The 14,907-nt window shown below is 37.1% G+C and overlaps 2 protein-coding genes and 1 pseudogene across 2 annotated transcripts; 2 read left to right on the forward strand and 1 right to left on the reverse strand.

The window, feature by feature from the left end:
• Nucleotides 1-1,856: 1,856 nt before the first annotated feature.
• Nucleotides 1,857-3,283, forward strand: LOC114740137 (protein JINGUBANG-like). The gene has a single exon (XM_028928268.1). It carries the CDS (start codon nucleotides 1,948-1,950, stop codon nucleotides 3,166-3,168), a length of 1,221 nt encoding a protein of 406 aa, XP_028784101.1. The 5' UTR covers nucleotides 1,857-1,947; the 3' UTR covers nucleotides 3,169-3,283.
• A 1,062-nt stretch (nucleotides 3,284-4,345) lies between these two features.
• On the reverse strand, nucleotides 4,346-7,541 carry LOC114740138 (ribosomal RNA small subunit methyltransferase G). Its single transcript, XM_028928269.1, has 7 exons — nucleotides 7,285-7,541; nucleotides 7,007-7,199; nucleotides 6,800-6,909; nucleotides 6,186-6,264; nucleotides 6,023-6,090; nucleotides 5,042-5,108; nucleotides 4,346-4,833 (listed from the first exon to the last, which is right to left on the reverse strand). Exons 1-7 carry the CDS (start codon nucleotides 7,492-7,494, stop codon nucleotides 4,721-4,723), a joined length of 840 nt encoding a protein of 279 aa, XP_028784102.1. The 5' UTR covers nucleotides 7,495-7,541; the 3' UTR covers nucleotides 4,346-4,720.
• A 3,938-nt stretch (nucleotides 7,542-11,479) lies between these two features.
• On the forward strand, nucleotides 11,480-13,571 carry LOC114740093 (U-box domain-containing protein 38-like; annotated as a pseudogene).
• Nucleotides 13,572-14,907: the final 1,336 nt, after the last annotated feature.

Consider the following 14,907-nt stretch of genomic DNA (forward strand, 5'->3'; position numbering starts at 1 on the left):
TAATAGAACTTTTTAATGAAAGTTTGGGAAGTTGAAGTACTCTTGTTGGACTAGCTTTCCAACTTGGAAATCAAAGTGCTCTCTGCACAATTAATCTGATTATATGTAAATATCTTTGTGATGGAACAATAGGCTTTCATCGAACACCTTTCAATTTATGGTTCAATTCAACCAACTAAGTTTGGAGTTTCACTTTCCTTGGAATCCCTCGCTTTCCCTGTATTACCCCACACACTCGGATTAGAAGAGTAAACAAGTTGACTTTTTGACTAAGAACGAATGAGACGAGCAGGAGTAGTTCGGAAAAGAAACTACACGACATAAGATATGAGGTCACAAAAGTTGAATTAATGCCAACCAGAATAGAGAAAATAGGATTTTAAACTGCATAAAAGTTAGCATCTTTGGAAGCATTTCTTTGAATCCCTCTTAGGATCGGATAACATGAGAATACCATTGATTTGACATATCTCCATGCAAATCAATAGCCAAAAATAACAAATATTTTACCAGTGCAAAGTTCATCTCCTCCATTCTCTTATCTGTACCCACCGTTGATCATTGTCATCTCATAAAATTGATTAAGCATTGTAGGAAGGCATAAACAATAAGTCTTCCCTATTATACTATATATCACCGGTGGCTTTCAAATTGCCATTATTATATAGAGAGAATGATCCAGAGGTTGGAGGGGTTCATTTAGAGTAGGATGCAAGTAAAGCCTCACAAATATTGGTTTCCTTTGGTCCGTCACCATTGAGAGCAATTTGTCTAGTCACTCTCAAAAAGATCAGTGGGGGCTACAACCATCTTCACACGTAATCAACCCAGAAGTGCAAAATGGCGGGACTTGGAAATTTATTAGCCTGTACAAGTCTCTGTGGAATCCAATGGGGCACAGGAAATTGAGAACTCAACTAAGGGTCATTCTAGGACACCTGATCTGGGGTATCAGATTGGTAAGGACCCTGGAAAGAGGGCATGTGGTCCAAATTGGGGTTAGTCTAAGCCACATGGGTGGACTTCGCCTATAGCAGCTAGGAATCTGATTTAGGATTTTGTTGGGTGCAAATTAAGGGAAGCCTTTCGATTAGATGATTGATGAAAGATTTCCACTGCCTATATAGCTTGTAGCATCTAAAATAATTGAAGGGTTCTTTGACTGAATATTTCTGTGGTTATTTTTGGCTGCGTCCTTATGGCAGCCAGCCAGCTTATCCAGAGAAATAGATGTGTCTCTTTCCATGTAGCAAAAGGTATAAATTATTCAAGTGGCTGTCATTTGTGTTGCTTTTATTTAGCGAGTATTTTCTCTGTTTAATGATTTCACTTTCATCTGCACGAATAAAAAGCTTCAGGTCATCGGATTACTGCTAAATGCTAAGCAATCTATCTTTTTCATTATGCTTTGCTTAATGCTGTTTGTTCCCAGCCGTGCTCTATTTATCAGAAGGTTTGTTCAATCCCACAAGCTGACAACCTCCCAAATGCTAGCTGGAATAAACTCTATGGTTGCTAGCTAAGACCCAAAGACCACTAAGTTTATATTATTATTGTTATTGTTATTTTTCATTTTCTAAAGGGAAAATTGAAAGGACTAGTGGAAAGTGACCCCTGTGTTTTTCTTTTTAAAAAATAATTTCTCTCATATTGAGTGTCAAACTCAAATATTTGAGTTTTGGAGACGACTTCAATATCATTGAGCCAAAATGATAGATAAGTAACTTCAGTCGGGAAAAAAATGCTTGAAATTCAATTACTGAGTCCATACAGGAAATAGCCTAAACTGGAACAATCTTGCTTCCTCAAAGAGTTCAAACCTAGCTTTCATACAATCAAAGCATCTTATTACCTATTCCTAAAGTGTCATATATTGGTCTTCACATGTATAATAGGCCTCATCTGGCTTTCTGCCATACCATTTACTCTCACCTTAACATGTGAATCATGGAACATCACCGATCTGATGGTGCTTCTTCTTCTTCTTCCTCTTGCTCACACCATCTTCAACCAGGGCCACAGTCTGTGTCTTCACAACGTAGCATGGCTTCAGTGCCTTCCCTTAACTCACAATCTCGTCACCAGCAAGAAACCCATCCTTCCACCAACTTCCACCAGTGCCTCACAACTCTCAAAGGCCACACTTCTTCTTACACATCCTGTCTTGCCCTCTCGGGGAAGTTCCTCTACGCAGGTTCATCTGACAGAGAAATCAGATCGTGGAATCGCAGTGTTTTGCTTTCTGAGTTAGACCCTGAAAATTCCATCACCAACATAGCACTTTCCGGAAAGGGTGCAGTGAAATCCATCGTGGCTCAATCTGATAAGCTTTTCAGTGCTCACCAAGATCATAAAATCAGAGTATGGAAGATCAGCAACCAAGAAACTGACCAACAGGAATACACGCATGTAGCCACCCTTCCAACTTTAGGTGATCGTGCTTCCAAAATTTTGATCCCTAAGAACCATGTCCAGATCAGAAGGCACAAGAAATGTACGTGGGTTCATCATGTGGACACAGTCTCTGCTCTGGCCTTGTCCAAAGACGAAACCTTGCTGTACTCGGTTTCATGGGACAGGACAGTCAAAATATGGAGAACCAGAGATTTCAGCTGTTTAGAATCAGTAACCAACGCACACGACGATGCCATAAATGCGGTCGCAGTTTCCGACGATGGGTACGTATACACGGGATCAGCAGACAGGAAAATTAAAGTGTGGAAGAAAGGAGAAGGAGAAAAGAAGCACTCTTTGGTAGATACATTAGAGAGACACGATTCTGGGATCAATGCGTTGGCTCTGAGCAGTGACGGGAGCGTGTTGTATTCTGGTGCGAGTGACAGGTCGATATTGGTTTGGGAGAAAGATGAAGAAGATGGGAAAATGGAGTTGGTGGGGGCATTAAGAGGCCATACTAAGTCTATATTGTGCTTGGCTGTGGTTTGGGATTTGGTTTGTAGTGGTTCAGCGGATAGAACGATTCGGATATGGAGAGGGATTGAGAAACAGTACTCGTGTTTAGCAGTTTTGGAAGGGCATAGAGGAGCAATCAAGTGTATAACTGCGGCCATTGATCGTTGTGATTCCTCTGAAGCTTCTTTTCTAGTGTACAGTGGCAGTTTGGATTGCGACGTTAAGATGTGGCAGATTGTTGTCCCTGTTTCTTAGATTCCTAGGATTATTGCAGAGGGAGAGGCGTTAGGTTCATGATCCTTCAGAAAATATTACCGATTTGTCATGGGAATGATTTTTTTTCTCTTCTTAATGCACCATAGTATTTTAAGAGTTGTCATCTTTGGCCATGCTGATCTAACACTGCTTAAACTTTTGCTTGATTAAGGACTTCTAATTAACACTAATTTTTGTGCTTAAGATCCTAACATTTAAATTGGTTTAGTCTTACCATACTAAGAATAATTTAAACATTAAATACATTTTTTACCAATTGACTCCAATAACACCGACAAGTTATTGTTATACTCCTCCGGTCCTAATTATAAGACCCAATTGACTTATTTGAGGAGATTAAGGAAGTAAGTTAAGTTGATTATTTATAATAAATAAGTGTTGTTATTCCTAAAATATCCTTGCTAATTAAGTATATTGGCTAAAACTATCATTATTAGAAGGATTATCTTGGAAAAAAATACATAAATATAAGAGAGAAAATAGATTGGGTCTTATAATTAGGACCAAATAAAAAGTCAAATTGGGTCTTATAATAAGGACCGGAGGAGTATTCTAGTAAAAATCGAGTCTTCTGATTATATGATTGATTTTACGAATTAATTAATTCATTCATTTCGCCTTTTCTTCCCAAAAAAAAAAAGAAATAATTAATTAAATGAATGGGGTTAGGCCGAGGCTCGATAAAAAGTAATTAAATTTCACCATATAATTATCCGTGGGACCTAAGAATGATCCTTATCCGTTTAATTACGCAAGAACGGGTGAAGTGTTCGGTAACAATCATATGTCAAAATGCCACGATTTCTAACCTAAGCAGTTTGATAATGACCCATTTAATTTAATATAGGATCATGCGACGATGCAATAAAATTTCAACATATAACATCACGAACTCGCCTCGTTTCCTAGGAGTCCCGGGAATATGCTGCGAACTTGTAAGTTGCAACTAACATTATTGCTACTTTGATTCCAATTATAAAATCTCGTTTATAGTCTACAAATAAGACCTTATATAATATAAACAAATTTATCCAGAATTACAAACAGGTCCTTTAATTTTTTTTTTAACATTTTTTTCAGGAATTAAATCTTTGATTTGAGTATAACTTCTCAACAAGCTTAGAGAGTTCAAACGCATAAATCATTTGCCCCCATATTCTTTTAATTCCAACCATAATTCAAATCTAAAATCATTACATACAAAGCTAACACCACCATCCTTCAAAAAATGATTGAGGCGAGTTGCTGATGGCTCGTATCCTAGTCATTATCATTATCATTAATCCAATAGAAAACCATAATAGGTTTTTCTTCTTTTTCTTTTTGCCCCTGTTTTGACAAGGGAATAGACATGGGTAAATTTACATCATACAAATAAATACAAATTTGCTTCACCGGAGCAGAAAATCTCGCAATCAGGTTGAACTTGTTACAGACAAGAGGCCACTCTCAGGTTCACGATGTTTCAGGAAAAGTAAAATGAATGAAGGGAATAACAACATAATACCAACAGAATGTCAACTGAAGTTAGTTACAGTGGTTCTTTCGCTGGTGTACCAGGATCACGGGGATATTTCTTTGGGGTGGGACGATCTTTTAAACAAACAACAGCAGTTCGCTGACCATGTGGGCTCTGCGATTCCACTGAACAGGACATGACACTTACGTTATTGATGATCAGAGCTGAGATTTTCCTATGCACTTTTAAAGGTTGCAGAAGGGAAAATTATGTCTATTAAACCTATACTTGTTGACGGAAGCCTTTGATATAAATGCCAGTTTCGTCTAAAAGCTTAACTAGGAAACCACAAAGTTTATATTAGGAGATAAGTTTAACGGATTAAAGAGGTACCTGAGTATACTTGCAATAGAGATGCACCCATCTTTTGGATTGCGCCTTCAGCTTTCCTAAGTTCCTCCTATTTAAATTTGCCATATATTAATAGATGGTTGACGATTTCAGATGTACCGGATATGTACGAAAAGCATTTTACGTATATATTTTGAATTTGCATGCCCTTTGTTTCCCTTAAATGCTAACATCTACATGCTAGAACAAATTTGCCAAGTGACTACAAACATCACCCTCATTCTCTCTCACTCTCTTATTGTAAGAAAGAATCACAAATAATCAAGATATTACCCCATGAAATTCCTCGTAGGCATTGCCTAATTTGGACTCATGCCTTCAAATTAACGTATAACAGAGAATGGATGGAATGGCCAAAGTGGGTGGGACCAATATTCGGAAAATCTTTTTAACAATGAAATGGAAAGAGATGGTCTCCAAATTCGGTGGTCAATGTAGCAATGACATAGGTAAATGGTATAATTACATATAATAGCTAAAAACTAAAATCGCATTCTAATTATAAAGTTGATTTGGACAAAATATTTGTCATTTCTGTCCTATTAACAACTCCCTTCCATCATTAAAATCCCATACGAGACCAAGACATGACTTTCCTTTCTATTCTATTCCCTCATGAATTCCCATCTCGTGTAAAAATCCTTATTCAATGCTTATAACGTTCCTAATGCCCCCTTCTAGCTAATTCACTTGTAGCACAGCCCATAGGTTGGAGTCAGAGTAAGCTAATGACCAAGGATATATATTCAAGTCCAATTCCCAAATTCTCAACACCAGCGAAAATCAAATAAAATTTGCAATTGCAATAATTTAGCCACATGCCCTAGCAAAGAACAAGTATGGAGAAATAAAGTCTCTGCTTGTTCTCATATCATTCCAGCAATCACTAAATCAAATTTTAAACATATAATCTGCAGAAGATAATGACCAACAACGCAAAGAAGTGTTATGGAAATCACAAACCTCGGGATGATAACCTTTGGCGGCTAGAAACAATCCACCAACACGGACCAAGGGAAGACAATACTCGGCTGAAAATCCAATAACAAGAATCAAGAATCATAGCAGTGAATATTACCAAGTCTTGAAGCATCCAAAATCCACATAATAAAGTCCTAAATATTACCCAATATTCTCATCTCCGCAACAGCCCTTGCTACTGCTATGTCAAATTGCTCTCTCAAGCAAAGATTCTGACCTAAATTCTGTTCTGTGCACAGTCCAAGGCATATATTCAAGCAGGAGAAAATACACAGTTATTGGCAAAATAACAAGAATAAGATGATTTTTCACAGCGCTCGGTTTAAGAAGAAATTGTTCTAGGTTATTGTCTTAAAATTTTTAAGCACGCACTGTGATGAAAGTGTAAGAGTTTAACGATTTTATCTGCGATGGGCAAGCGAGTATACGCAACGTGGATACTCTGGCATTGTTTACATAAGCAATGTTCGGATGAGAAAAAACTAAATCCAAATAGCAACCACAAGATGCTCCTCAGCATCATTCCTTTAAGAGAAAAGGAAAATCACCCAGCAAAACCAACAGCGATTTAAAATTAACAATTAACATATACATATATTTAAAAGAATACTTCCTTAAATAGGCGTAAGAACATAACATAGCGCGTTTGAATTTTTCCTTAGTAAAGAATGCGAATCCTCGGGTGAAATTTTTATATTCCGTGATTGAAATGTAGAAAGAGAAACAAAATTTGTACATGCACGTGCCATTGAATTTTACCTCTGCTCTTCCTCTTACAATTTGAACGTTTGACAAGCCAGTAACACCGACAGCATGCTCCAAGAAAACGCATCGCTTGTTCATAGACTCCAGAAGCGTTACGTCCCATTCTATGGAATGCATCATTTCAGTTAGAAGGGGAACAGAAATAACAAGGGGACCCGATTAACATAAACACACATTAATAAAGTTTAATGAACAATTCACCCGGGCAAGCTATGGCCAAAATTATTCCAGGAAGGCCAGCGCCAGTTCCAACGTCGACCAATTTGAGCTTATCATATGAATTACCGTAGCGAGATCGATAGCAATCCCTCAAAGGCGGTAAAATCGCAAGGGAATCCTCAACATGACGTTCCATTACTTCATGGACCTCCTTAACTGCAGTAAGATTCATCCGCTGCCATTAAATAAATAAAAAAATCGTCAGCTTGGAGGCGTCAAACTGCGTATTAGCGTGAAAAGGAGTTTAAGGGAGAGAAAACCTTGTTCCATTGAAGAAGAGCGTCAACGTACTGATGAATTTGGTCTTTCTGACGGGAGGTTAGGGCAGTAAATTGAGGAAGAGAATTGAAAACTATGCTACATACGGATTTGGCGCCGCTTCTATGGTTCGGATTGCAAGTGCTGAGGTGTTTGGAAAAAGTCCGGCCACAGACCTCCAAGTTAACTAAGGTGCTGCGACTTAGCAGCATCTCTGCTGCGCGCGCTTTTCCTTTCTTACCTTTGTCACTTGCACTGGCCTGTCCTGGGTACACCGTCCGGCGCCAAATATTTTCAGTTTGCGTTTGATAGGAGGGATCGTAGTTAGTGCCCTTGGCCCAAAACCTAGCTGTTAGGCCCAATCGATATAAAGTCGGGAATCCCTAACCATTGACCCAAAAACAGTGGTTTAAGAAAATTTAAAAAAAAAAATTGTATATAAATATGAGGAAGAATCCCATTTAAATTCAGTTAACATACTAAAATTTAAAATCAGGCCTTCACTTTGTACTACTTCCTAATCAGGGATTTATGAATATTCTTAAAAATCCAAAATGCCTCTCTATAATTAAAATATGAGATGTTACTTTTATATTTTTCTCCCTTACAAATTATTTTTCTAAAATATGAAAATAATAAATTATAACACCATCCTCAATTTACATTAATTATTACTCCGTCGTCCTAAAAAATCTGTAAAAGTTTTGTTGTCTTAATAAGAGTAATTATTAATATAAATTGAAAACTATGTTGTAATTTTCTATAATTTACAAAAGATTTACTATTTTCACATTTCAGGAAAATGTGGCAAAAAAAATAAACAAAAAAATTAGTATAGGCTTAGTTTTGAATTTTAGTATTTCAATTAGATTTAAATAGGATTCTCCTTAAATATAAAGAAATAAAATTGAAATTATTTTTTATTCTATATTAATTAAAAATATTTGAATAATTAAAAAATAAAAATACAATATATGTATTTAAACTGATTAATTTTCTCTAGCATATTAATTCTATTTTTTTTTGTATTAAATGATTTTAACCTTTAATTTTTTTCTCTTGAAAAATGAGTATATGTACACTCTCATGAATTTGTTTTGAAAGCAATAATTGAAGATTTGGATTTACTATAAAGAGTTGAATTTTAAATCTCAAATTGAAAAATCATACCTATATGTGTGCAAATTTGTTTAAGTTTTGGTTTTTTTTCCCCTTTGTTAGCTATTTTTATTGGGCCAATTTAGAGGTATAATTTACAAAAATGAGCTTTTTTTTTTCAACTTTCTTGTTCCATTAACTTTAATAAATTTAAAAAAAATGCAAGTGTTTAGTTATTACTTGCGTTATATAATAAATTACTTTAATTTTAGACATTAGGCCCAAAAATCCAAATATTTATATAATAATTATTTGTGAGGATAGTTGTGACTATATGATTCAATATTTTTTATTGTAAATAGAAATGCATATGGCCAGACATTATCGAATCTCACTACTGTTTTAATATTCCAACTTCATATTAGAGTCCTAAAAGACCTATAAAACCCTAATCACCTAACAACCACCAAAAGCCCTAATACCTCCATTGTGACTTGGTATCAGAGAGTGTATTGTGATTTTGATTTTTTTTTTTGGGGTATTTGAAGCGATTGGTGCAAAAATTTGTGATATAGCATTTACAAATATGAGCAATCTTCTTTTTTAGTTGCAAGGCTTTAGCTCTAACTTATATTAACTTATCTTCATTTATTTTCTTGAGATAGCTAGGTTTAGAATTAATATGTTGGTATCTCATTAGCTAGTCATTCTTGGATAGCCAAATTTAGAGTTAATATATTGGTCTTTCGTTATTTTGTCATTCTTAGATTGTGGAAGTCTTATAAACTCTGATGTGACTGGGTTGCAAACACCAAATGTCTTTCGGTTGTTAAAAAAAGTGAATTTTTAATAGCAATATCATGCAAGTAAAATAAATTGTTACAAGAATTCGCTACATTAAACTTGTCATCTTTCGGCTTACAGGCAATATTAGTCCCTTTCTACCTTTCATTTTGATCTCAAGTATTGTGTCAGTCTCTATTTTAGAATCGTGAGGAGGAAGCTTGAACTTAATTTCAAGCTTAATGTGATTGTCACAATTAGGTCCAGAAGAATTCCTACATAAACAAATATAGGAGAATTCCTACATGAACAAATATAAGTACAATTGTTATCACTTGGCAAATTCTGTGCTTCATGACTCCTAAACTCATAAAAAACAAGCAAATGGAGAGTTCTTGAAACACGTCTAGACTTACCAGTACACTCCAAAATAGTGGTAGGTGCATTTGAAATAAGAGTGCCAAATCTTGCATATTAAAACCAACTTAATTGGAAATTTGAGTAAAATGTTGGTAGCAGTGTCATAAGGAAGGTTGACCAATGTGGTTCCGAGTGGACCAAATTTTGGTTCATCCACTTCTTTTTCAGGTTTTCTAATGTCTTTTCATGATTTAGAGCCTATCGAATCCCTTGACAAAAAAAGAAAAAAAAAGAAACAAGAACCTACTGAATCCCCTTCCTTTTTCACAACCATCTTGTAAGGTAAAGAGAAAAAAATATAATTGATAGACTCAAGTCCAAGGAAAACCAAAAACCAAATTCACATCGTAGGTTTTTTGGCATGATATAAGAAAAATGACTTGATAGTAAAATGGGATGAGTTTGAAAAAGAAAAAAGAAGTTATGTTGACATCATCATCCAATGTCTAAATTTAAGCGGAAAAAAAAAGTACATGATCACTCAAATTGTATGCACGAACCATCTATATATTTCGTATAAACTTGTCAATTGTATAAGGATAGAGAGTCTAAATACCATATCAGTAACAAATAATTATCAGCCATGATTGCATTGCAACATCTAATTGACATAAATTATAAAAGGAGAATTACAAAAAAATATCTTTAAATTTTAAAATTTCAAATTACTCTTATTTACTAAATTTTAATAACAATTGATAACATTTAAAAAAAGTAAACGACAACATATTTTTTAGCCATTTTTTATTTAAAATTTTAAAATTTCATAAGTACTTGAGATTCTTCCTATTATAAATCTACCCATCATCTTCTAATGCTGTCATTAATGTCGCTTGAGCAACCTTCGAAAGCACACATTCACATAAGAATGTTGTACGCAATGTTGAATAATACTTTTTTTCATGACATTTAACTTTATGTTTCAATGCCACATATAAACTAAAATAATCATCCTCGTCCTAAAATTTTTAAATATACTGTATATTGATACACATGAATATATTGATTTGTCAAAAGTGTAGACTTATGCACCGCACAAATAGATAGCTAGACGATTGTTTAATTTTCTTTTAGGTTTATAGAGGATTGTTTAATTTGAAAATAAAAATTTATGAAGAAAAACAAAGTACATGCTAGAATTTTTTCTCATCAAATTAAGTTAAAAAAAGATCATGGTAATGATTACTACTTTGATCCTATTTATAACATATGGGAAAAAAATAGTTTTTTATTCTATGTATAAGGTACTGAGAAAAACCTTTACATGAATGTATAATTTTACCTATAATTTATTATTGTATTAACTTTGTTTACATAAGATATGCTATACATTAAATAGGGATAAAGTTAAAAAGTTGTTGAATTTTAAATATGTTTTAATAAAATTTAAAGTTTTTTTAATCTATATAAAATATGTTTTTTTTGGCCAATAATATAAAATATGTTTAAAATAACTTATGTAAACAAGGCTCACAGCACGCTGACATTAACGCCGCTCCAACAACCTCCGAAGCTCCCCAAGCACACATTCTCCATGGTGTCCTGCGCCTATAAAAGTGCTGCCTTTTCTTTTTCTTTTTTTTTTTGGGTTGTTGCCTGAACGTAAGTGCCGCCTTTACTAATTATTATTTTACTTTCATGAACTCCGTAAAAATAACCAAATAACTCGATCATATAATTTGGAATTACAGATTGTATAAAAAATAATAATTTGCAATTACAGATAAAATATGTTTATTAACAAGTATTTAATCCTATTGTTAAATGTTTATTTATTTATAACTAAGGTATATGTTTAAATCATAAAAATATTAAAAATCAATCAATTAATTCGTAAAAACATAACTTCTCTGATTCTTAATTATTCAATTAAAAAAAACCACAAACGCAGAGACTACGGTAAAAAATTCTCAACAAAAGATAAGTCAAAGGCGAAAAGTAGACCAAAAGAAAAAGGCCGCGAAGTCATCTCGAACGCTTGGCGACATCTTGTGTGGGAGTTCAAAAACCCGGGCCAACTCTAATCACGTTTTCTGCATTTTATCTTTCTGAGCGTAGACTCCGTGTAGCAAATCTCAAAAACCTCTATAAAGACTTCTGTTCGATGTGCGCAAATTTTTTTCCCCATACAATTTAGTTCGAAAGTTACCGGAGATTTGTTAATTCATTCTAAGACAGAAGACGAGATCATCCGCAGCTCCTGCGAAGCAATTATTATCATATTGTTATGGGCGGCAATGGCAGGCCCAGGTGGAAAATCTCTTTCCATCGCAATTCCTCAAGCTCCAAGCGCGAACCCAAAGAGCCCCCCAGCGAGTTTCTGTGCCCAATTTCTGGGTCTCTGATAGCCGACCCGGTCGTAGTCGCTTCCGGTCAGACCTTCGAATCGGTTTCTGTTCAAGTGTGCAGAGACTTAGGTTTCTCTCCCAAGCTAGAAGACGGGTCCACGCCTGATTTCTCCACTGTGATTCCAAATTTGGCTCTCAAATCCACGATATCCAATTGGTGCGTTAAATCCGGGGTGGAGAACCCTCGCCCGCCAGAATATAGCTCTGTGGAGAGGCTCATCCGTACAGCAATGGCGTCCCCGCGCCAAAGTCAAGAGTCAGATTTAAGGGTTTCGGATAAGGAACTGCTCGAGGCCATGCCAGTTAATCCACCGGTCATTTTCTCTCACGCCACCACGGAGTTGGGTCCCCGGGTCAACCCGTTCAAAACGAGTTCATCAGAGTCGGCACTAGCCGCGGGATGTCCTGAGACTCCTCTGCCTCTCGCGACTCGTCCCACCTGTTACTCGTCTTCGTCTTCTGCTGTCGAAATTAACGAGAATGAACACCAAAACCAGAACCCTATTGGTCCAATTTCCGAGGAAGAGGAGAAATTAGTGCTGAAGATGAGGAGTGACGAAGCTTCTGAACAGGAAGAAGCAGTTGTTTCGCTAAGAAGCATCACCAAGACGAGAGAGGACACCAGAATTTCTCTTTGCACGCCTGCACTACTCTCATCGCTTCGATCACTGATCCCATCGGAGCATCCCGTCGTGCAAGTAAACGCCGTCGCTTCGCTTGTTAATTTCTCCCTCGATAAATCTAACAAAGTGAAAATCGTGAGGTCTGGATTTGTCCCTTGCCTTATTGAAGTCTTGAAAACTGGATTCCCGGAGGCGCAGGAACACGCAGCTGGAGCACTATTCAGCTTGGCTTTAGACGACGAGAACAAAATGGCGATTGGAGTTCTGGGCGCGTTAGAGCCACTCATGAGCGCGTTGAGGTCGGAATCGGAACGGACCAGGCACGACTCGGCGCTCGCGTTGTACCACCTGACCTTGGTCCAGAGCAACAGGGTGAAGCTGGTGAAGATCGGGGTGGTGCCGACGCTGCTATCAATGGTGAAATCGGGGGACTTGGCGAGCCGTGTTTTGCTGATTCTGTGTAATATTGCGGCGGCATGGAGGGGCGAACGGCGATGCTGGACGCGAATGCGGTGGAGTGCTTGGTGGGTGTGCTGAGGGAGAAGAAGGGGGGCGGAGGCGGAAGCGACGAGGGAACACTGTGTGGCGGCGCTGTATGGAATGAGCCACGGGAGCTTGAGGTTCAAAGCGTTGGCTAAGGAAGCAAGGGCTGCGGAGGTGTTGATGGAGGTTGAAGAGAGAGGAACAGAGAGGGCGCGTGAGAAGGCCAAGAGGATGTTGCAGATGATGAGAAGTGGAGGAGAGGAGGACGAAAATGGCGGGGGTTCTGACGGAGCATTGGACTCGGGTGGGTTGGGTCGAACCCGGTTCCGAGTTGGTGGTGGGAGGAACGTGAACGCGGCCAACACCACCACGTTTTAGGATAAAGGATCCCCCCTCTCCCTCTCGTTATGGTCAGTTGACGGTTTAATTTTTGGTGGGATATATGGGATCACTGGGATTACGATTCTAGGATGTAAATAATTTACATAGCGAGGCATTTCGTGTTCATTGTTCAGTGTTCTTAGTCTTGTTTTTTTAAAACAAATTATTTCGTTGTAGTTGTAATAATATTCTTTTCAGAGTGATTGTGATACAGGTGCATAAAAGAGTAAAATTGTTATTTTAGTACTCATCACTTGTTTGTGTCGGTAGAGGAGAAATATCAATGATCAGATGACAATGAACTGTGTTTTCACCGTCAAAAACTGGAATCATTATCAGTCATCACCTTCCACCGTGCTGCTACTCGAAGCTGCCAGTGAACGTTTACGTTGCTGATCAAGAGTTCCACGGAAATAGAATACCCTCAATTCCTTTTCACCCTCGCTCTCTCTCTATTTTCCTTTTTATCATATTTTATCATTTCCATTCCTGATCAGCATTCTATACTAATCTCATCTGATGATGACGAGGACGGGAATGCAGATGCTGATTTGGAAAAGCACGGAAGAGCTGCTTTTTCAAAAGAAATGGATTCCTTTATAATAGGCTTTTGCTTGTAACGTGATTCACGACTCTGACATGATTTTTTTTTTTTTTTTCAAGACACTTGGATTTGGGGAGATTCCATACTATAATACCCGAGGAATTAAGTGATGTTAGCGAACCATAAAATCTGTGTGGGGCGTAGATCTCTGATACGGTGGGCTACCTTAGCAACAAGGAACTCCGAACTCTGCCCGGCCCAAAAGCCCAACCCAATCACTCTTGTGCACGTGGGCTTCACTTGATCACTATTTTACGATTAATTAATAATCTAAAATTAGAGTTCTCATCTGCACATGTTTGATGCTCAATAATACCTCAAATAATATTTTTTTTAAGGAGGATATCTGTGTTTACAAAAGAAAAAAGAGTAGAATTGTGTGGCTTCTTTACAGCGGGCACAGAGTGAGGTCGCTGTTGGATGAGCTTAGTGATTGTAAGATACTATTTGTAAGTTGCAGATTCTGGGTGCAGCCGATTCTGTCGCATTTTCTACGAACAGGTCATACATATGTGCAGATTTACGAGACAAGTTGCGTGGAGTACTAGCTAATGGCATTAAATAATCTTAGGAATATATATCGAGCATCACAGCACCTTCCAAGTTGCAGAGTTTCTGCTTTGCATCTGTATATAACTATTTTGATGCTTCCATCACACCCCACTCTTAGCTCTCTCCTCCTAATTTAAAGGTGTCTTCCTCCTATCTTGCTGTTTCCGTCATTCATCTCACACTGTGTCCTGTGTGTTTGGATCTGCAAGGGACGAAAACACTGTGTTCCTCACTTAAAATTGGACCACGCCCACACACACAGAAACACACACACTTTGTATCTTCATTTGTCGTGACTAGTACGCGATGCATTTATTAATTCTCCCTTGCTTC

This window comes from Neltuma alba, unplaced genomic scaffold (genome assembly GCF_004799145.2).
Source record: "Neltuma alba isolate B1F8T4 unplaced genomic scaffold, ASM479914v2 tig00003057_pilon, whole genome shotgun sequence".
NCBI classification, from domain to species: domain Eukaryota; kingdom Viridiplantae; phylum Streptophyta; class Magnoliopsida; order Fabales; family Fabaceae; genus Neltuma; species Neltuma alba.

Coding starts and splice junctions, on each gene's coding strand:
- LOC114740138 (XM_028928269.1), bottom strand. CDS start 7,494: ATGCTGCTAAGTCGCAGCACCTTAGTTAACTTGGAGGTCTGTGGCCGG. Junction 6,910..7,006: donor TTTGGCCATAGCTTGCCCGG/GTGAATTGTTCA, acceptor TGCATTCCATAG/AATGGGACGTAACGCTTCTG. Junction 6,265..6,799: donor TTGTAAGAGGAAGAGCAGAG/GTAAAATTCAAT, acceptor TGCACAGAACAG/AATTTAGGTCAGAATCTTTG.
- LOC114740137 (XM_028928268.1), top strand. CDS start 1,948: ATGGAACATCACCGATCTGATGGTGCTTCTTCTTCTTCTTCCTCTTGC.